Here is a 22,802-nt window from a genome sequence, read left to right as displayed (position 1 = left end):
CTCTTACCAGACAGATGGTAATCAGTACATAGTTTGAAAGCAGAAATATCTTGTCATTGGAATAAGACTCAGGAGAAGTAGAGGAACATGTAATCTTCTGTTAATAGTAGCTGATCAGCCTTATTATATAAAATGAAGTAACCTTTTTATATTACAGCTACAAAATTGAAATAGTTTTAGCTGTGGTGGTCAGGTTACTTAAGGTAAGTATTCTCAATTCTGATTGCTATTGAAGCTATCCTTGCTGACCTTGAGGGTTTCTTGGACTGCTGTTTCTTCAGCAGTGCTTCCACATATCCACCAATGGAAAAGTTAGAAAAACTTTCTTACACATCAGCAGGCAACCTGTTCATTATTGAGAACACAATGAATGTTAACCAAACAATGAAAAGATATTTCTAGTAAAAATCTGACTTTCCCTTTAAAGTTATTCACAAGTGGTTTGGAAATGAAAGCATCATAACTGTGCAATTCACCTTGTAACACACTGTGGAAAGAAAATCAGTGAGCAATTATCACAGAATTTTATCAAAAAAGGATTGACTTTTCAAATCCCTTGGTATCACTGTCTGTATTTTTCCCAAAGCACTTTAAAAGAACAAGTTTTGTAAAGGTATGTGCTGTGGATGAACTGAAAGCTATTGATTATTTTTTTTCTTGACAGAATGAACTATATTAAAAAGTCACAGAAATACATTTTTTTCTTTGAAGACAAGGAAAGTACCAAGCTTTTCTGCTCTCATAGATGTACAGTTCTCTGGGCAATGTACATTGCTACACTATTGTTGTATTCCTAATGTAGCAGATTAGAGATTTCCAGCCTATTTTAAAACTAAATATCTTGCATAAGGATAGAAGTCTAAATATACCAAGTGGACTAAAGGACTAATTTCTGTTGCCTATGGAAATATCCTTTGTATCCAGAAAGTCCTGTCAGAATCCATGGCTACATGTTCCTTAGAATCTATTTGAATACTTTTTCAAAAAACTGATTAAAATGTTATAAGGGACATGGATGGTAATAATGAGAACTACAGAAGTCAAATTTTACTGAATTTCTGCCTGCCACTGCAAATCATCGTGTTGCTTTCCTGATGAAAAATACACTGCCTCTTCCAACTTCCTCTGAGAGAATGTACGTTTGAAGATCACAAAGTAGTAATAAATATATCTTGATCTAGTATTTATTGCTCAACATCAGCTTCTTAAGGCATTGTCATGGTTTAAAACCAACTAAGCACCACGCAGCTGCTCACTCACTACACCCGGGTATCATGGGGAGAGAATCAGTTGAGTAAACTGCCCTGGGCAACCTCTTCTGGTGAAGAATTTCTTTGTAATGTCTAGTCTAAGTCTTCCTCTTTCGAATCTAAAACCATTCCCCTTCATTCTATCACTACATGCCATAGTAAAAAGTCCCTCCCCAGCTTTCTTGTATGCTGCCTTCAGGTATTGGAATATATATTGATTTCTATAAGGTCTCACTGGAGCCTTCTCTTCTCTGGGCTGAGCAATCCTAACTCAGCCTGCCCTCATAGCAGAGGTGCTACATTCCTCTGATCATCTTTGTAGCCCTCCTCTGGACCCATCCCAACAGTTCCATATCCTTCTTATGTTGGAGATTCCAGAACTGGACTCAATACCCCAGATGGGGTCTCACAAGAGTGGAGTAGAGGAGCAGAATCACCTCCCTTGACCAGCTGGCCACACTTCTTTTGATGCAGCACAGGATACAGTTGGCTTTCTAGGCAGCAAGCATGCATCGCTGGTTCATGTCAAGCTTCTCATCAATGAATGCCCCGAGATACTTCTCCACAGGGCTACTCAATCACATCATCCCCCAGCATGTACTGAAATTGGGGATTGTCCCGACCCATGTGTAGGACCTTGCACTTGGCCTTGTTGAACCTCATGAGATTCACACAGACCAGCTTCTCCAGCTTGTCCAGGTCCCTCTGGGTGACATCCCATCCTTCTGGTTTGACAACTGCACCAATCAGCTTGGTTTCATCTGCAAACTTGCTGAGGGTGCACTTGATCTCGCTGTCTGTATTATCAATGAAAATATTAAACATCACTGTTCCCAGTACTGACCTCTGATCCACTTATCACAAATCTCCATCTGGACATCAAGCCATTGACCACTACTTTCTCAATGAGACCATGCAAGCAATTCCTTGTCCACCAAACAGTCCACCCATCAAATCCATATCTCTCTAATATAGAGACGAGGATGTTGTAGGGGACCGTGTCAAAGGCTTTACAGAAGTCTAGATAGATCACATCCATTGCTCTTCCCGTGTCCACTGGTGCAGTCACTCCATCATAGAAAGCCACTCTGTTAATCCCTTGGTGAAGCCATGCTGGCTGTCTCGAATCACCTCCCTGTCCTCCATGTGTTTTAGCATATCTTCTAGGAGGATCTGTTCCATGATCTTTCCAGGTACAGAGTTGGGGCTGACAGGTCAGTAGTTTCCAGGGTTATCTTTTCTACTCTTCATAAAAATAGGCACAATGTTGCCCTCCATCCAATCACCAGGGACTTCCTCTAACTTCCCTGACATTTTATATATCATAGAGAGTGGCTTGGCCACCACATCAGCCAATTCCCTCAGTACTCTGGGATGCATCTCATCAGGTCCCATAGACTTTTATATATTCAGGTTCCTCAGGTGGCCATGAACTCGATCCTCCCCTACATTGGGAGGGCCTATAATTCCCCGGTCCCTGTCTTGCTGTTCATTGACCTAGGAGGGGTGAGGAGAGCAGTTTCCAGTGAAGACTGAGGCAAAAAAGTTGTTGAGCACTTCAACCTTCTCCTTGTCTGTGTATATGAGGTCATAATTTTCGTCCGTCAGTGGGGTTGTATTTTCTTTAACCTTCCTTTTCCGATGTACCTATAGAAGCTCTTCTTGTTATTCTTTGCTTCCCTTGCCAAGTTCAGCTCCAGCTGCACCTTGACCATCCTGACCCCATCACTACACAACTGGGCAGCATCCCTGTACTCTTCCCACATTCCAGCAGGTCTTCAGTCAGCCACTCTGGTCTCTTCCCTTCCTTGCCTGATTTCTTACATCTGGACACTGAGTGTTCTTGCACTCTATAGAAATTATTCCTAAATATCTGCCAGCTCCTTCCTACTTTGTCCCTGAGGACTGTTTCCCAGGAAATCCTACTGACTAACTCATTGAAGAGCTCAGATTTTGTTTTCCTGAAGTTTAGGGTCCTGACTATACTCCTCATCTGTCCTATATCCTTCAGGACCTTGAACTCCACCACTGTGTGATGACTGCAGCCCAGGCTGCCTCTGATCTTGACGTTGCTGATGAGCTCACTTGCACTGGTGACTATCCAGTCCTGTAATGCATCTCTTCGGATAGGGGTGTCTGTTACCTGTGTTAAGAAATTATCTTTGAAGCACTCTAGGAGTCTCCTGGATTGCCTAAAGCTTGCCGTGCTACATTTCCAGCAGATGTCAGGGTGGTTGAAGTCCTCCAATAGGATGAGAGCTTGTGAGTGTGAAGCCTCCTGTAGCCTTCTTCCTACAGCTTCATCTGTAGGCTCTCGTTGATCAAATGGCCTTTAGCATACACACCCACAAGGTTCCTTTTGTTGCCTTGGTCTTTTATTCTCTCCCATAAGCTTTCCACTTGATAGTGGCTATTCTTCAGGCACTGCTCTTCAGCTCTTCACACTCTTATCCCTTTCCTTGTATAGAGGGTGACGCCTCTCCCCCTCCTTCCAGGTCTGTCCCTTCTGAACAGACTGTAGACATCGATAGCCACACTTCAGTCATGGGATTTGTCCCACCAGGTTTCAGTAACAGCAGTCAGATCATAGCTTTCTAGCAGCACAGTAGTTTCCAACTCCTCCTGTTTGTTGCCCAAGCTGAATGCTTTTGTGTATAGGCACTTCATCTGGGCTTTTGGCTGTATCACTCTCTTAGTGGAACACCCCTTATTTCCCTTAAGGTGTTCAATGGAAGTTCCCTTGTTGACTCCTACTGCCTCAGGAGCGCCCCCATCCTCTTCTCCCCGTCCTCCATCAATCTCCGCAAGACTTCAACCGTGTTGCAGCATCCCCAGCATGCACAGGTCAACAGGTTGAGGGCCCATACCAGCATCCTGTCTCTTAAACATAGTGTGTCCTCCCACAGTCTGCAAACCTGATATTATCCCCCTCCCCATTCACATCTAGTTTAAAGCCCTGTCAATGAGCCCTGCAAGCTCCTGAGCAAACACCCTTTTTCCCCTTTAAGAAGCAGCTCATATTTGATGCCTGGTGCCATGTAGGCTATCCCATTGTCAAAAAACCCAAAGTTGTTACAGCGACGTCAGCCATCTATTAATAGACTGGGCCCATTTGACCCTTCTGTTGTCACTGACTGCAACTGGAAGGAGGGAGGAACAAATCACCTGAGTTCCAGATTCCCTCACTAGCCATCCCAAGGCCCTGAAGTCTCTTTTGATCATCCCTGGGCTACGTACTGCAGCTTCTTCACTGCCCATGTGGAAGAGCAGTAACAGGCAGTAGTCTGAGAACTGTACCAGACCCGTGAGTTTCCTAGCAATATCCCTTACCGGGGCTCCTGGAAGGCAGCAAACTTCCCTATGAGTAGGGTCTGATTGACATATTGGACCCTCTGTTCCACTCAGCAAGGAGTCTCCTAGAACTATGACTTGCCTTTCCTTCCTTGTGGAGGTTGTAGTAGTATGGGATGTGTGTCATTCTGGTCTTGGATGTAGGTGGATGGGCACCCACATTGCCCACTGATTAATCCTCCACAGGTAGAGCCTTGTACCTATTGTGCAGAGGCACCTGGGGAGGCGTGGGCAAGGAGGGGGTTCGTTTTCTGCCCTGTTGGTGGACTTGCTTCCACTCCCTTTGGTCACTTAGAATCAGCTGTCCCAGCTGCATCCCCTCCCAACTTCTTGTGCATCCTGATCCTGCTCTCTGGTGGGGTAGCATGAGAAGAATAAAAGGCTTTGAGGCTGTGTAAGTGCTGCTTAACAATAACTGAAACGTCCCTATGTTATCAGGACAAATCCAAAACACAGTCCCATACAAGCCACTGTGGAAAAAATTAATTCTGTTCCAGTCAAAACCAGCACAGAAGATAGGATTGAGCATATATTTCATTATGAATTTGTCTTTCACTATGAATGCATGAAGCAGTTGTAGTGGCTTTTTTTTTTTGTAATGTAACATTAAAAATTATTTTCCTTTCTTTGGGCAAATTACAGAGGTTTTTAAATTTCTTTCATTTTTCAAAGTAGTGCTTAATATAAAACAATTTCAGTAAAAGTTCCATCACCTCTGTGGAACATACTGTGTGCATCAGTGTTAAATTTTGTGGCTGGATAGTGTAAACTAGATGACAGACTTTCTATGTACTACTTTTGCAAGAAATTTCTAGTCACAAATGCATTTTTCTGAGAGTGAGTCAGAAATACAGATATCACAGGTTACTGCCAAGTGATCTATTTTTTCATTATGTGTTTTCTGAGTTTACACAAGACAAAAATAAAAAGTAAATAAAAGTATAGAAACTGACAGAAACTAGGGAAATTCACCTGGAAAAAAAAAGCGTACTATCATATTGTATTTGTTTTCTGTAAACGGCTTGCTTTAGACTCTGAAGTTGACATTTCTTTAAAACAACTTTTCATTTTCTTATATCTATTTTGTTTTAAGTCTTTTTTAGTTAATGCTAATGCATTGAATTTTGTTCAGCAACCAGATAATCAATCAGACTGGCGTACAAATGTCTTATATATCAAGCACTCGGTGGAAGAGGTTTGATTAGTAAGGAAGAATCAAGACATTGATTAAAGACATTGCCTAAACAGATCAAGACTTACGTCAGTCATAAGTGGCTTGTTTTCTTTGGTCGCAATAGAAGGAGCTGCCCTGCATGTCTGCTGGAGTGCAGGAGTGATAGTGGGAAAAGAAACAAGTGATAGCACTTTTGAGGAATTTGAGCAAATAAAAACAATTTCCAGTGAGCAAAAAGAGATGATGTGCACTGTGCACAGGTGTTCAACTGTGAAAAATGGCCGATGATAACTGTCCTCCTCTATGCAGGCTTCTCATTGCTTCCCAATCTTGACTTCCACACCTCAAGCTTCTCCTGCTCCATTTCTCTCTCATTTCAGGGTCTCTCTGTTTTTCCTATGCCAGAGCTACAACCTTCCTCCTCACAAATCCACTCTGGCTAAAGGGAATTCCCAAGCCTCTGTCTTAAATCTCCTATCTCAAGATCCACACCTTTCTGGTTGCCAAGCCAGTTCAGTCTTTCATGTCTGACCTCCCCTAGTCTCTTCATTTTCAGCCATGCTCCCCCTGCCCCTAGCCATTCATCTTGCAGCCCTGGAGTGTCCTTGCTTGTGGCTTTCACTGTTCCCAGCCAGATGCTGTCGTGGCATGCGCTCTACTTCCCCATCTTTATGTGCACCCATTACTGGTGCTCTGTTAGACAGACAACTGAATCCGTGCAGCTGCATTGCTGTCCTTGCAAAAGCAGCAAGGCTAGCTTTTAGTCTGGCAGGAATTTTAGAAACCTGGATAAATGCTTTGGCTAAATAGCAGATGCAGGCTTAATGCAAGCTGCATTTATCAATCATTTTCCTAGTGATAGTGCCTGATAGTGCAATAATGACAAGTAGTAACCCTGAGCCAGGCCCTTTTTCCTTACTTTTTTATAATTCAGTTGACAAAGAAGCTTGTGTGAAAAAGTTTTAAAACAGTGAGTTATTTCTGCAAAATAAGTCAGTGTTGCTCAGATAACCTTGCTTCAGAAATAACAGAACCCCAGGAGTTCCCTTAGTGGGGCACCACCAAATTTGCCTGCTATTGCCTAGTTCTTACATTAACAGTGATACTGGCCAGGCTGGCAAAATGAGTATGTGTTATGTGGTTGAATCATTACAAGGATCCCTATACTGGGAGTTTTTACTCTTCTGTCTTTGTAGCTTTCACATAGAAATAGAAAAGCCAACAAGAAAAAAAGTCCTGAGTATATACAGAGCAGCTTGATGTCTTTTAGGGTGATTCTTTTCACTGTTGTGCCTCTGAGGTCATTTCCAGTGCAACTCCATTCTTGGTTACTCCTTTCAATATACTTCTGCATCAGCCTCTTATTACTCTGATTCTGTCCCCACACTTAGTTGCTCATCTCAGTTTAATTGTGCTGCTTCTCTTATATGAAAACTAGTAGACTGATGGTGCTAGGAAGATTTGGGTTTTTTCACTCGCTTTGTAGCTTAGAGCTTAGTTGACTCTCCTATTAGTTGACTCTTCCTTCTATGAAGGAAGCTATAATATCACCGACTGGTTGGTTTGAAAGTGTTTTCAGCTTGTACTGTACTGTCTTTGAAAGTCTGTAGAATAGTACAAAGGGGTTTACAAAATGCAGCTGATAAGGTTATCACCAGTGCCTTAAGATACCCATACAGAAAACAGCTCACGAATTTTCCAGTGCATGTGCAGACTGAAAGGTGGCAGCAACTCCTAGATCAAGATTACCCCAAGCCTTCCATTAGCAAATGTTGCTGTATTGATTGCAGCGGAATTTTGACAATGATTTGGAATAGCATGACTTCAAATAAGTTTTCAGCCATATTTTAAGGATTTAAAAACAATAACTTTCATACTTTATAGTTTTTTTAATTTTCACCTGATTTTTATCTGGTAGAGGGGATTAATGAAATGAAAAAGAAAAAAAGGCCACGGGAATATGCACACATTTTTTCCATTTTTTTAAAGTAACTAAAGATTAAAAGCAGGATATTTTGTGTTGTCATTTTTTTATAATGGCACTGTATCATTACTGCAGATATTAAACATCTTATGAGTGGGGGGCCGGATGTGTGTGTCTTTTAAGCGTATGGAAGCAGTGCAAGAGCTATTTAGGTAACACAGTAGGTTAAAACTATTACAATACACTTCATAAATCACAAGCAAACAAGATATTTTAGGGAAGGAGCGTGATGGATGAGGTCACCAGATATACAGTATGTCATTTAGTTAACTTCAGACCATACTTTTCCCATAATGTAGTAGATGAACTCATTAGTTACAATGAAAAACAGTAAGAAGGAGGCATCTGGCTTCCAACTGCCCATTTCTGACAGGGTTAAGATTGCTAGATCTGGTAATGTTTCTGCTTTTTCTACTGACATGGCCTTCTGCTGCAGAAAACTGATGAGGTTTGCTGAAAATTTACAAGCTTACTGTCACAATGTTATAACATAGACAGATGCAATCAGTTATATTTTTGCTTCTGTTCATGTTTATAATTTTGCTATGTTGCTTTGAGTATTTAGGATTTTCAAAAAAGCATACGTGTTACTGGTTTAAGATTTCCTAAATAACGTTGTGAGGCAGTGTTCTCTATTCCTGAATTCTGAAGGCAACGGAAGTGCTATGACACAGTATAAATGAAGACAGAATAAAACTTATGGATATGCAATGTTGTCATTAAAACTGGTTGGGTTTTCTGGCTCATGCTTAGGAGTCTGAGATTTACCTAATATTGTACCAATAGTAAGTCTAATCCAGAAGGTCCCATAATACATCTTTTTAGATATATCTCAATTTCACAAATACTGATTTGTTTTTTTTTCTTGTTTGAAAGGCAGTTATTAAGCTATTTCATCTGTTCTGAGTTTGTTTGCATTTGATTTATCAGAAGTAAATTGGACCTTTAAAATTCTTGTTCATTTAGCTTTCTTGATGCTTTCAAAATGAGAGTTAATGCATTGGATTTAGGTAGCATTTAGAGACTGTTATTCTCATTGATAAATCAGCCTCAGCCTCATTGACTTAGTGCAGCATATTCATATTAGGTACTGGAGACACAGGAAGAAAAGTAAAGATACAAGTCTGGTTTCTGTGGATATCAACTATCCATATACTTACCTGTATATAGAATAACTTCTCTTGATATTTTCTGCCTAAATCTTTTAATTAGTGTTATGGTTTTTAACTTCAAATGGTTCACTCCTCTTGGCATTTTATTCTCATCTGGAAACAAAGGATTTCAAGGCACCCACTGAATAATTACAAGCCTAATTATAGAGTCTTGAAATTAGTTCTAATTTTTTAATTTGTTACTCTTAACTGGAAGGATATTCCAGGGGAAACTTAATTGAGTAGTGATGGCAGTCACTTCTCAGTCTAAATGTATTTCTGGTGCATTTGCACTCAGTTTTTCTCATGCCAGCTCTTCCATTTAACTTAAATCCTTTTTCTGGGGTTTGCATCCTGAAAATATATGTATATTAGCTGTTGTATGCCCTCTCAGTGTTAGTTTGGCTAGACAGAAACAGCCAAATTCATTTTTTTCTGCACAATCACTGTGGATGGTGGGCACTTCCATCTTCCTTACATATAACAGTGTACACATAATGAGCTCTATCAATGCCTTCTCTAATGCTTTTAATACTTATCTCTTGCAGGGGCTATTCCTTCAGAAAAGTTTGGAATCATAGTTATCTTTTCCATAGCAGTGTTGTATTGGTAATAGAATAATTACAGAGTGAGATATATAGAGATCCTTCACTGCAGTCATTTCCAGCTGGTGAATTCCAATAATAATGGGAACCTTTGTGTCAGTCACTGGATGCATAGCTTTTCACTGTTATATGTAATTTGCAGTTCTGTCATAATTCCTTCTTATAATCATCCTTCTGTGCATCAATTGTACCTTGTAACTTTGTCATTGGCAAATTTCACCAGTGTTTTTACTTTTTCACCTGTAATCTTAAAGTTTTAAAAGAGATAACTCCCATAGTAGTTTTCCTCAGTCTGATTTTTTTTCTTTGAAAACTATTTGATGGCTACTTCTTAGCCAGTTTCACTTCCTACCTTCTATGAATTTCTATGTTCCCTTGACTAAATTATTATCTGTTGTAACAACCCCAGCTTTACTGAATTTTACTGCGTTTGTCCTTATTTTTTTTGAGCAATAAATTTTTTAAAAGCTCTTTTAGCAAAGGCATTTTGTAATCAGTCTCATTTCATTACTATTCTTTACTCCAAAATAAATCCTGAAATCTCACTTACTGTTGAAGGCTTGTAGTTGTCCAGATAACTTGTTATCTTTTTCTGAAGAAAAAAAACGAGTGGTATTTTCCAGACATGTGTTGCTATGTCCACTTACCTGTTTAGCAAAAGTACTTGCTACTAGACCAGTAATTTCAGAGACTATTTCTTTCAAAATTGGCTTGGAGTGAGTGCGTTCCCATTATTTTAATACATTAAAATCTTTCTTCTGGTTTAGTTAAGGTATTTGAATTTCCACAACCACATTTCCATTAGCTTTACTGTCTTTAGTTTTGTGTTAAGCATTGTTGACAATGAAAATTGATGTTAGGTTACTCTAACTTTATCATGTAGTGGATTGTCTTCTTTTTCAGTGTCCTCTTTTCTTTTAGCTAAGAGTGGAACCTTATGCTATTTTACTTGCCAGACATTACAAGGGCAACAATCTGCTTGACTGGCAATCTAGTCCTACTCTTCCCTTCAAGTGAGAAGTGTTGCCTTTGTATCATTCTGTGGATCAGATGTCCTTCTGTGCCTAATATAGGCAGTACTAAGTAGATATGGATTTTTTTTTACTTCCTGACTTGGCAGATGCTAAGTGCATTTTACACAACTCATAAATCCAGTTTCTACTTCCTGTTTCACAAAGCAAGGCTCATGCATGTTTGATAAGATGTGTTTAAGGCACTTAGGAGAAAAAGAAGGAAGTAGCTTCAGCATTTATGGCAGAAAACAATGCTCATTATAATGGGTTATTCTGCTTTGTATTTTTAAAAGCCTCTTATGTTCATCAATATCTATTTGGTTGTACACATGAAAAGTTTTACATTACCATGACTTCATAAATACATAATAAACACATAAGTAACCTCATATAGATTGTTTTATGTGCACATGCATATGTTCACACTTATGCTTATGTGGTAAATATGTAGATATTTTACACCTGACTGTATCAAGCAGATGGTAGTAAGTTAAGAGAGGACATTTGGTTTGGAATAGGCAGAAGGGCAGAGCTTCATGTAGGTATGTTATAAATATTTCCCATATCTAAACTGCTATATCAGAACCAAAAAACAAAAGCAAAACCAACCAACCAACCCAAAATGTGCTCCTAATTCATACATGGGCCAACTAAATTTTATAATCAAGGCAAATGATCAGATGAAAATAAGATAGTTTGAAAATAAATTAAAATATCAATTTGAGTGCAAGCTTTTTGTTATTAAAAATAGACACAGTCTGTTGCTCTAAGAAATGTAAACAAAACTATGAATATGGAAGTTGTTCACAACTCTAGCTAATTTTTTACTGAGCATAGGAAATTATTCTTATTTAGTGAAGTTGTTGTGTTCATTTCACTTAAGGAATTAATAGAGGTACACTTTACTCAGTTACAAGATGTTGCAGAACTGGAAATGTTCCAACCTTAACAGATTTCACTTGCTCATCTCTATAAAGCTGTGTTTATTTTTTTCCTAACATTTGACAGAAAGGATTACAAAATTTTACCTTTTGTGGGGATGGAAAAGTTATCTAAGGAGTGAATAATGACACTTCTTTTTTTGTACATGTGTAAATAAATCTGTACTCAGTTTAATGTTATGTGTGTGAAAATGTGTATAATACAAATTGTAAACAAAGATAAAGTAAACAAAAGGTCTAGCAGTTTTCTTTTGAATGAAAGCTTAATATTTGTTGACAGCAATGAAAAGAATAAATTTTATAGTAATCCTAAAGCGTAACTGATTGCATATTTCTCTTCCAGCAGTCAAACAGATCACACAGATATGAAGCTAATAGGTTATAATTTTAGTGTTCTTTTTTTCTGGCAGTATTGTGCTGTTTGATTATAGTGTGAGTAGTGAGTTGTTATCTCTAAACGTCACTGAGCTTGCATAATGCAACTCTGGGCGCCTTCTTCCAGGCCTTTATATATGGCAAACAGCTATTGAAAGTAAAATGTTTTGTATATAGAATGAGTTTTTAAGGTGCAAACTACTAAGATTTGTGGATTTTCTGACACTTAATTTCTGTCTTGTAAAAACTTATGATCATATTTTTAGGAGTAAAAAAATCAAACTAAGTTATAAATATTGTTCATAATCTCTATTTCACTACAGAGACACCAACTGTATTTCCAGAAAATATCAAAGATAAAGAAACACCAACACCAGTTGAAGATATTCAGCTGGAAAGCTCTATTCCTCATACAGATTCTGGAATAGGAGATGAACAGATGCCAAACATTTTGAATGGGACAGACTTGGAGACCAGCACAGGCCCTGATGCTATGAGTGAGCTCTTGTCTACTCTGTCTTCAGAAGTGAAGAAATCTCAGGAGAGCTTAACAGAAAGCCCCAGTGAAATCTTGAAACCAGCATCATCAATATCCAGTATCAGCCAAAGTAAAGGCATCAATGTCAAAGAAATACTGAAAAGTCTTGTGGCAGCCCCTGTTGAAATTGCAGAATGTGGTCCAGATCCGATCCCTTATCCAGATCCTGCACTGAAGAGAGAAGCTCATGCTATTCTTCCCATGCAGTTTCACTCATTTGACAGGTATATGGTTGGATTCATTATTTTATATTGATGTTATTCAGAAATTTGAAGGATTTTTTTTTTAGTTACTCTTCTATTGGTTTGTATTACAGTATATTAAAAAGCAGCTGCATTGTTACCAAAACCGACTGTATAGTATAGACAAAGGTAATTGACCTTGGTTTTCTCTGTCAGCAGCAAATAAAACTCTACAAGCTACTTCGAAAACAAGCCTGTTGTAAAGAAATATTCTTGCAATAAAATCTTTTTTTCCTTTAAAACAGCATTTTAATGAGGAAGAGGAGGGGTAATTGCTGATATAGAACAGACAAACTGTGCAGAAATTCAGTCAAAAATTCTTTTAAAGGCTTAAATCTTAATTGAATCCATCATTGCACTGTTTTCTGTTTCTGGAATGCTTTAACCATGGCAAATTGTTTGCATGGTCATGGTGGAAACCACTTTTCTTTTAGATCTTTAAAAGCCAAAATGCTCTCAAAAGTTAGTATTTAAAAATAAACTGCTGAACACTTCCACGAAGAGTCCTTTGTTTCCTTTTTTAGGCTGCAGCTTTTAATGAATATACTTTTCTTTAAATGTCCAGTCCATCTCAGTAATCTTGAACATTGTTGAACAGAAGTTGTGATAAAATGTGCAACAGACAGCATCCTTCCAGAAGAAGGGTAGCCTATTCCATTATGGGCTCAGTCTTAACCTGTGCAAAGAGCTAATTCTTATGCCTGTGGATGTTGCCATGCTGATTTTCCAGTATGACAAGAACCCTGTGGTATCTTCGTAAAAATGTTCTAAAAAAGTAAAAAATGGAATAAAGACTTAACTCAGAGATACGACAAAGCCATGTCTCAAAATTTTAAGCAAAGTTGTAGAAATGTGTTAGGTCATCATGTAGATGGAGGAAAGAAAAAATAAAATAAGAAAATGGCTATTTTGTGATTTATTATAAAAATCTATTTGCATTTACAGAAAACCTGCAAAAATGTCAAATGCCTTTATTAAAGTGTTAAGAAAAACAATATGCAATCAGTATTTTCAGTGTAATGTGCAAGAAGATAGATGAGAATTGTAGGATTAAAATGAAAGAGCACCTTTACATTAGGTATTCCATAGAAAATCTAGTGATTTTTTGTATATATATATATATATTAATATGGAGGCTGCTTTTCTGAAATAATTCAGTAAAGAATCAGATGTTATCTGTGGTAACAAAGAAGATTGGATCAAGAGAGGAAATGTGAAATGTGCTCTAGAAACAATGAACATACGCTGCTCTAATAATATTTTAGGTCCTAAATCTATTTCAGAGAAAAGCTCATTTAGCAACTGTTTTATTAAAAGGATATTTTTTTTGTTCATCGGTCTGCATATTTTGATTTTAGAGTGATTTCAAAGTGAAGTGAAAAATATTTTTTTTCTTATATGGTTAGGAATTTTTACTTAGTGCCCTGTGAAGCACTATCTTCCCGAATTCATTCCTATACCTTAAGCAGTACAGAAAATTGTGCTGTGTGTAGAATTAATGGCACCTAGCTGTAATCACCAAAAGGTTGTTTTAGTTGAACCTTATCAGCTAGGTTTCTACCTTGGACAATTAAGAAAAATTCTTCATTCAGAAGGTTATGATTGATTCACAAAATGCTAGACACCGAAATTGAAATAGAGCATATCACTTCATGAGATGTCTTTGTTGTTGGTAGAGGGAACAACATAATGGTGACTGAAGAGGTGAGTTTTATTCTGCATTTCTAAAATATAGTTTTATAAAAAAAAACCCCAAACTTTAAAATCTCTAACAGGCTGCAATTGGTTGGCTATAACCTGTATTCAGCGTTAGCACCTACATTAGATTCTTCTTGCAGCGATATGACTGCCTGGACGTTTTGAACATCATTATTAGTGGTTGCTAATATGATATTATGAAATTATTTGAGACATGTTTTATATCTAGAGCTTATGGATTTTGATAGACACTTCAAACTTATTCAATTTACTTAGGAGCCCAGAGGGTTTTTGTGGTATGTTTTTTCTCTGACCTGATACCCTGCTGACCAATTTATGATTCTATAATTTACTGTACAAAGTGTACAGCTATATTTGTAGCTTGGTAGTGTGTGTTGTACCATGTCTGTTCTTGGCATTGTTTACCACTTCTTTTGCTGAAGATTGAATGGTTGAAGTTTAAGCAAAAGAAGACTAATTTGTACCAATTTTGTTGGGATATTTTGTTTATTTCAATAGATCATCCTGCAATTTGATTTTGGTGAGTGAGGCAGGTTATGCTTTTTAATACAACCAAAACTGGCAGGTTCAGATGGGCCCCAGCACATCAGGAAGTGTTAAATTCTTACCTACAATGAGTTTTACTAACTGTGGGCATTTCACTAAAAATAATAATATGCTTTGCCCAGAAGACCTCAAGAGGCTGGTTGCACCTCGTAGCTGCGTTACTGAATGATGACCAATGGTCAGGCAAACACTTTTCTGTGTACTTTGCCCATGATTTTCAAATACTTACTTGACCACTGTGACAGTCTTTGGAGGCAAGAGGTGGGTGACGTTGTTGCTTTTCTTTTTCAAATTACAAAGGAGAAGCAGATTGAGTTCCTGACCCTATAACTTTTCATGGGGATTGAAATGAAGGTCAATAGGGAAAAACCTTGATGAGCATATTGAATTAATATTAGAATTAATTAAAATATTGTGAAAGCAACATGACTTTTAGCTTGTTGTGGTTTATAAACATTTTGTGTTGCCTGTAGTATTTCATTCATCATTGAAAAACTGAAAAAACCCATCACAGTGCAATTGTTTTTCCATGCTTTTCCATGCATATTTTTTAAAAGCTAGTGCTATGTCTGTGGACCATATTTCTATAGGATCTTCTGTTGCTCTAGTTTATGCAGCTTTTGGTACTTCACTGAGCAATGTGACTGTTGGTCATGTTTACTCTCTCTGGGGAGAAACATGAGCAATGGAGTGTATTGTTTTGTCAGGTTTTATTTGTTTCAGTTTTTAAAAAATGTACAGAGTGATTCCATATTTATAAGCAAATCAAGGTTAGAGAAATGTATTTTTCACTTTAATCAAAAGATATTCTTAGTCATTGGGAGGCTAGACTGATTTTCTTTTATTTTTGCATTTGGATGGCTGACCAACTTGTAAAAAAAGAGTGGAGATAATAAATAATCACTAGAAAAATAACAGTTTCTTTGTTGTTTTCAAGGCATTTCTTTAACTACAACCTTACATGGGGGTAAATGCCACATGAAGCATACTTGTGTAAATAGAACTGAAGTTAGCAATTTTATTTTATCATTTAATATGGCGTGTTCTGCTCTGCATGTAGTTTTAATTGTACATTGCCAATATGTTCATAAGAGTCATTGTGTAATAGGCTACGGTGTATTTTTCCATAGAATTTGTGCAGTTATAAATGAAATATAAAAGCAGAAAATGTGTCCAACATGTTTTACCAAATAGGACTTGTGTGTAGTTAATGTATGCAGCAGTTCAAGTACTATTGAATGTAAATGATGAGGTGATATTGATGAAAGGAGGGGATTGAGGTCTCGGGGGGCGCTGATGACGGATTGAACAGAAGCGGCCTTGCACCGCATGTAACTCAAGTCTGTCGTCTTCACCGCTCAAAGCTGTAATGGGAGGTGGCAGTCTGAAATGAGTTGCCACGGTAAAGAGTATTATTTTTGAAATGCTTTCACACAAATCACTAGGCCCTGCATACAACTTAGTTTCATGCTTTAATGTCATCAGGAGGCACAAATTGGTGTGTCTAATTGTTTGCCACCTGCCAGCAAAATGAGCTGCCAGCCCGCCAGACGGGTTTGATTGTCTGTCAGCTCTTCAATAGATTGAGAGTGACAACATCAAAAATTTCACATCAAACTCTGAAGCTTTGAGCAGCTTTTCAGAGACCTCTTCCCCACAAGTGCTTCTGGACAACTGCATTTTTCAATTAGTTTTCAATATATCGCTGCCTTCTGCCTCATCTGTCTTAAGGTAGCTGTAATTACATTATGAGCTATATAAACAGATTTCTGGGACACTGGAGCCTGTATCCTCAAAGTTATGACATGTCTTTTAACGTCAGACTGAATTCCTTGAAAATGGCATCCAGGATGACATTTTTAGAAGAAAACACAAGGGTTATTTCATCTAGATATGCAAGTAATGGAGCATAACTCACCAATAATTCCTTTTTTGCCTTCTCATCTTTTTTTCTGAAAAAAAATCAGCCACTGTTATTGATTTTTAGGGCTTGGGGATTTCTTGTTTCTGGGCTTTTTTTGTCAATTTGCATTTGTCCCACTAGATGCAACCTAAACCATTAACTTTTGAGAATTTGTGATTCTACCCAGTACTGCGTTCTAAAGCTTCCATTTGTTCCACTGTATGTTTTTTTCTAGTAGAGAGTTTTGCTATTGTTGAAATTAAGAGTGCTCTTGGTTTTGTATCTCATCTATTATTTTTTCAAAGTGAGGTAATTTGCATATATTTTCTGTGTTTAGGAGCATTAATTCAATAGGAACCATGCTTCTATAAGCAGAAAATCTTGAGTTACTGGAAATGAGATCAGTTCTTTGCTACTATTAAATACCTTATTCTCTTTTAATCCATCATCACTTCATAAATTGGAATATTATGGTTTGCATGAATCTTTACAAGCATATTTTGAAGGACAGACTTTTGAAGTATTTTAGTCTAGGATCTGGGTTTTTTTTTTCCTCCTCCCCCAGAGAAGGTCCTTGGGACCAGTTTTATAGGTATCTATATGCTAGAAAAGGTGAAAATCTTGTGAAATCCAGTCAGGGATGATACACATCCTGCCAGTTAGTACAGAGAAGGAAGGTCTTAAAAAAGTATGTTTAGATAAAAATCTATGTTTTATGTGTATAGGCTGTATTTAGAAGGACTACTTGGAGTATCTATGCGTTTTACTAGAATAAGCTTTTCTTTTTTTCTTTTTATCTTCTGCAAGAGAAGATGCACTGAAGGCTCATATAGAGAGGTTCAATATTTATCTGTTGTATTATTGCCCACCTTTGGGAGGTCATTGATATGCACTGGTCTACGCAGTCGTTTAAATAAAACAGCTGAATTAGGAAATTATATTCCCATTAGGGTCATTAGATTCTCCAGAGGTGATTGCTGAAAATAGATTTGAGTTTCCTGAGAAGTTAGAGTTATGAATAATTACATTTTAGTCTTCTCCCAAGGATCCTTTTAAAGTTCATATGAAAAAATAATTGGAGAAAATAGAGCACCTTTCCTGTGAATCAAGAAAGGACAGTTACAGGTGCAGACAGCACTTAGTCATTGTATTCCCCATTACATTAGGTAGCAGAGTAGTTGTGAACGTGTGAATGAAAAAAACTACTCAGTAATGTGGGATAAAGTGACTCATCTGGGGCTCCAGTTCAATCTCAATAATTTTCTTATCTTTGTGAACTTCAGAGGTCCTCTCTCTAGAATATCTTATCATCTCCAGAGAATGAAAGATATGATTTCAGATCATTAGACTGGAGCTGAAGGGAGCTGAAATTGGATTGTCTGTATTGCCAGAGTGCCTTAGTCGCTCATTGGCTAAATAAAATCAGGGACACCTCCACCTCAAATGTTTATTTAGAATAATTCATCTTAAATTTATGAGTAGGTTCAGGTTAACCAAAGTTAGGCATATTAACCCACCATTTTTTTCATCAAGCTGTAATCATAATCCCCTTTGTCCATTTTTTAGCAATCTGTTCACAGATATCTCTTTGAAAACTCTTCTTCTGACCTGTGTGATGGGCATGTTTTCATATTCATATACATGGAACTGTAGCTGTATCTCAACTGAAGTTCTGTGTATGTTTTATCAAGAGAAACCAGCATCACTGAACTTTTTAATATGCTTTGCCGGATGTACTGCTAGAAATGTTACTGGATACTTGCCTTGCTTTATTACCTCTTACAGCCCTCTGTAAATTCATTATTAAAGCTGTATTGGCTTTTGCAGGACTGCTGCTTTTTAGCTCTTGCTTTATAAATTTTTTTTTTTACATCATAGATACAGGATTAGGTTCCTTGCTCATCCCCAATCTATAACTCATACTTTTGTGCCTTTATTTTTATATTTATTTGATTATGGTTTTGGTATTTAATATTTGGCATTTTCACTTATATTCTATTCACATTCTTCAATCTCATTAAATTTACAGTATTTCTAATTTCTCTGTTCAGACAAGACCATTAATCTTTCTTGATAGTTAGCTTTTTAATCTCTTACAGTTTTTCCTTGTTTCTTGTCAATGTTTTAGATCATTTTAGATGCCTTGGCTAATTTATCCTGAATGCAAAGGAAGTACTAGTGACTGGGAATTTCACTGGGGATAAATACTCCCTCACCTGCTCAATCTGAGATCAGGGATCAGTGACCTTCATGTTGTTGTCCTAAAACCACACCTGAGATGATTTGCTTTCTTCTATTTGAAACAAGTCATTTTTGCTTAGTACATTAGGATCATTTTATGTACATAATTCGGGTGATTTGATGAATCCATAGTATCAAATGAGTGAAAGAATCCATAATAACTGGAAATTCAGCACAAAGGTGTTATTTCTTTAGTCTCAAAGGTAATATATTTCTGTGAGCCTTCCATCTCTTCAGTGTAACTTACATTTTTTAGATCCAGTTTTTCTTCTCTGTGGCTGTTGGCTCTGAGTAATGTCTTTCTTCCCTGATTTCAAATGAATCTTACCTTAATCAATCAGCCTAACAGAAGATTGTCTAAAGTAGAATTCAAACTATGTTGTTTGTTCATACTAGCTATCACTTCTTACAAACACGAATTACAATCTGGGGCTGAAATCAGAAAGAACAGCAGGTGATCAGCAGTATACATGTTTCATAAAAGACTGGACATGTACATAGGTACGGAAAATATTAATAACTTTCAGAGAAGAAATACAAAGTTTTGTTTTCAGAGATTAAATTAATCTAACTGTAAGAACAAGGTGACATATGATAAAGCAGTCACTGTCCCACATTTTCTGCTCTGGTGTCTTCTGAAGCATCTGTCAGAAGTTTAACATAGGGCGCTTCTGTAAAAATATGCCTTGGTTTCTGTACTGCTTTTTGAAGAGCACTTGAAAATCCTCATGCTTTCTGCTGCCATGGGGGAGGAAGGGAGGAGCAAGACTATTAAGTCAACCTTAAGAGTTTTCACATATCCTAGAAGTGTGTAAAGTAGTTCTAATTTAATTGGCGGTAGCACAAGACATGCAGTGTTGGGGGCTTATCTCTGACCTCTTGATTTACCAGAGTGGTTAAGTTGCAAGGCCTCTAGATTTTAAAATGGAAGAGAGGTACATAAGGAAAATACAGTGCTTCATAACCTGATTTGCTTGTCACTAGCACTGGCTAGCTAAATTTTTAAGGAATGGTAATTTGACAAAGTTGGAGGGGTTTTTAATTTCCATTTTCTCTTTTTGCAGTCCAACATGTGAGTGGCATTATTTTCTATCTAGTAATTTCATGCAAATTATGAGAAACCAGAAGAATCCTGTAGCCATTTGCTGAGGTTATTCAATGAAACAGAAATGCAGAAGTGCTGTGCAGGTTGAATCAACAACGCTCATTTTAAACATGATATAAGTTACAATGAATTCAGGCTTGTATTTATTATTTGAAAAGGAGACTTATAGAACAACAGAATAGTGATTAGTAGTCAAAATTATTTTTAGAATTGTAGACCACCCAATGAACAGAGAAATAAAGTCAGTTGCTATAGCCAATTTTTACTAAGCCTTTGTTGACTACATCATTAGGGATCATGTGGGACCACGATGGCATGATACAGAAAAATGTGGACCAGTCTGAAACATTTAGGAAGTCTGAAATACATTGCATAAAACAAGGCCTAAAAGGAAATTACAGAATTGTATATAACCTTTTCTTATAGTCTGTAGATTTCTCTTCCTCCGTGAAAGAACTGTTCTGATTGGTAAAAAGAAGCGGTTTTTTTTACTTCAAAGCAGTCAGTCACCCTTTTTCATCTTTCTTGTTCTGCCTTTCCTCTGATTGTTTTGCATGTTTTTGACCGCTCTGTTGTGTTGTTTGTATAGTTTTTTAGTCTCCACCTGGATGTCATTCTGTATTCACTCACTGTATTCTGTTTTATCAGTAGGAATGAGACATTTTGACAAGGTCAACATGTATGACATGTCAGAAAGCTGCATTTTCTTTTAGTCTGAGATGATGATATCTCACTGACTTTTGCCTATTCTTTCATTAGACAGGTTTTTCTTGATGTTTCTTGATAATTTGTAATTTAATAACACCTGATCTGTCTTAATGTCCTGACTCAGACCTACAAAGAATGCCAACCATATGTAGAGCATTAGAATTTGTGGGATCTGGGCAGGATTATCCTTTCTTCCTATAGAAGATGACTTTCAGTCTCAAACTACGTTCCTAGGAGAAGTGTCATTGCCTTTATAGGAGGCCAGTACTTTATGTCTGAGGAATTAAGTTGACATATGTGCTCTTTGCTATGGAAAATCAGGTGATTTTTTGGATACTCTGAGAGACTACTGAGCTGTGTGAAGATAAGGAGAAAGACGTTGGATTTAGCTTTGTCTTCTTTGGAAAAGTATCAGGAAAATTGGAAATGCTTTTGCAACATTTGTGTCAGCAATTTAGCAGATACCAATACCAGACATTATAGGAGGAAAAAAATATATTTTCCTTAAAAAGAAACCAAAACCAAAGCAGATCTCTCTTTCTCTCTCTCACTCACTCACTCACAGTCTCACATTTGCCAGCACTAGAATGAGTGTGTGTGTTTAAGGAATCTGTCCAGCGGCTGAGTACTCACCATGCTTGTGTCCAGATGTTAGGTCCAGGATCTGCTACAATGCCATGGAGAGCATGGGACACCAGCTGCCAAGTCTTCCTCACTTCTCCTGGGTTCTTCATAGGCTGGCAGCTGCTTTGAGTTGGATATCTTGGGGGATTTTTATCGTTATGGAGCTGGTTTTGTCTCCAAGATCTGATTATCTTGTGAAACTGCACACTTGCATGTGGTCTTGATGACCTGCTAATCTATGTGCTATCAGCATTGTCAGTCTAAGATACCTTTTCTTTGGTGTTTCTTTCCTTCTTTTCCTTCTGCACCCAAATATTCCCATTCGTTCTTCATTCTTAATAGTCTTAGCCTTTCTGTTGCAGTTTTCCACATAGATGCTATAGATATCTTCGATGATACTAGTTTTTTTTATGACAATAATAGAATCAGAAGATGCTTCTGCTTAAGGTGCAAGTCCTAATTTCTTCTTGTGTTTCTATGGCGGTACAAGGGCTCTGCTCTTGAGTAATTACTCGATACTTCTGAACACCCAGAACTCAAGTATTTGATTGAAATATTAATTGAACTAGAGATCTTTTTATGTAGATATGAACTAATAATTTTGAAATTTCATGGTATTACAAAGGAGATAAGTCTGTCCATGTACACCTGGGCTTATTCACCTTTAGCTTCTGTTATGTAAACACTTAATATCAGCAAGAATTGCAAGACATTATTAACTACAGACAAAAGCAATTATTTTAGGGCCACATGTTTTAATCAATAGATATTATATTGTGTGAACTCACTTTCTAATCTAAATGGAAGGATACCTATCAGAATTAGAATTAGAATTAGCTTTCTAATAATACATGTTTCAGGTTAGTGGTTCAGAATGCAAAAAACATCAACTAGTGCTGTTAACCCTCTAATCAACTGTGGTAAGGTCCATTAACATAGTCTTCCTCTGTTTCAGAAAGGTTAAAAAATTGACATTATTGTTTGTTCCTGAGCAACAGCATTATAGCACAGCATAATCCTGTCATAAACCCTTGCCGACACCATTGTGCAGTTTTAGTAATCTGCCATTTCTTCTTCCACAGAAGTGTGGTTGTACCAGTGAAGAAACCCCCTCCAGGCAGTCTGGCTGTTACCACAGTTGGAGCTGCCACAGCTGGAAGTGGGCTGCCACCGGGTAGTACACCAAATATATTTGCTGCAACAGGAGCTACACCAAAAAGTATGATTAATACAACAGGTATTGTCCTTAAATATTTTTGTGACCCTCATTTTTTCTTGTTTGTTTTTTTTTGTTTTGTTATTTTTAGTGGTGTTTTGTTTTTTAATCATCTT

General features: G+C 37.4%; 1 protein-coding gene across 10 annotated transcripts in view; it reads left to right on the top strand.

Moving 5' to 3' along the window:
- The window catches only part of NBEA (neurobeachin), a 499,111-nt gene that overhangs the window by 194,116 nt on the left and 282,193 nt on the right, over nucleotides 1–22,802 (top strand). For 9 of the 10 annotated variants that reach the window (XM_069882400.1, XM_069882331.1, XM_069882372.1 and 6 more), the window contains 2 exons: nucleotides 12,168–12,606; nucleotides 22,553–22,707. In XM_069882400.1, the coding sequence (XP_069738501.1) occupies nucleotides 12,168–12,606; nucleotides 22,553–22,707 (594 nt within the window). The remainder of the gene's footprint in view (nucleotides 1–12,167; nucleotides 12,607–22,552; nucleotides 22,708–22,802) is intronic. The other variant, XM_069882340.1, reaches the window with a different exon arrangement.

This window comes from Phaenicophaeus curvirostris, chromosome 1, assembly GCF_032191515.1.
Source record: "Phaenicophaeus curvirostris isolate KB17595 chromosome 1, BPBGC_Pcur_1.0, whole genome shotgun sequence".
NCBI lineage: Eukaryota > Metazoa > Chordata > Aves > Cuculiformes > Cuculidae > Phaenicophaeus > Phaenicophaeus curvirostris.
Note: the sequence above shows the minus strand (reverse complement) of the source record. Positions and strands in the feature narration are given on the sequence as shown.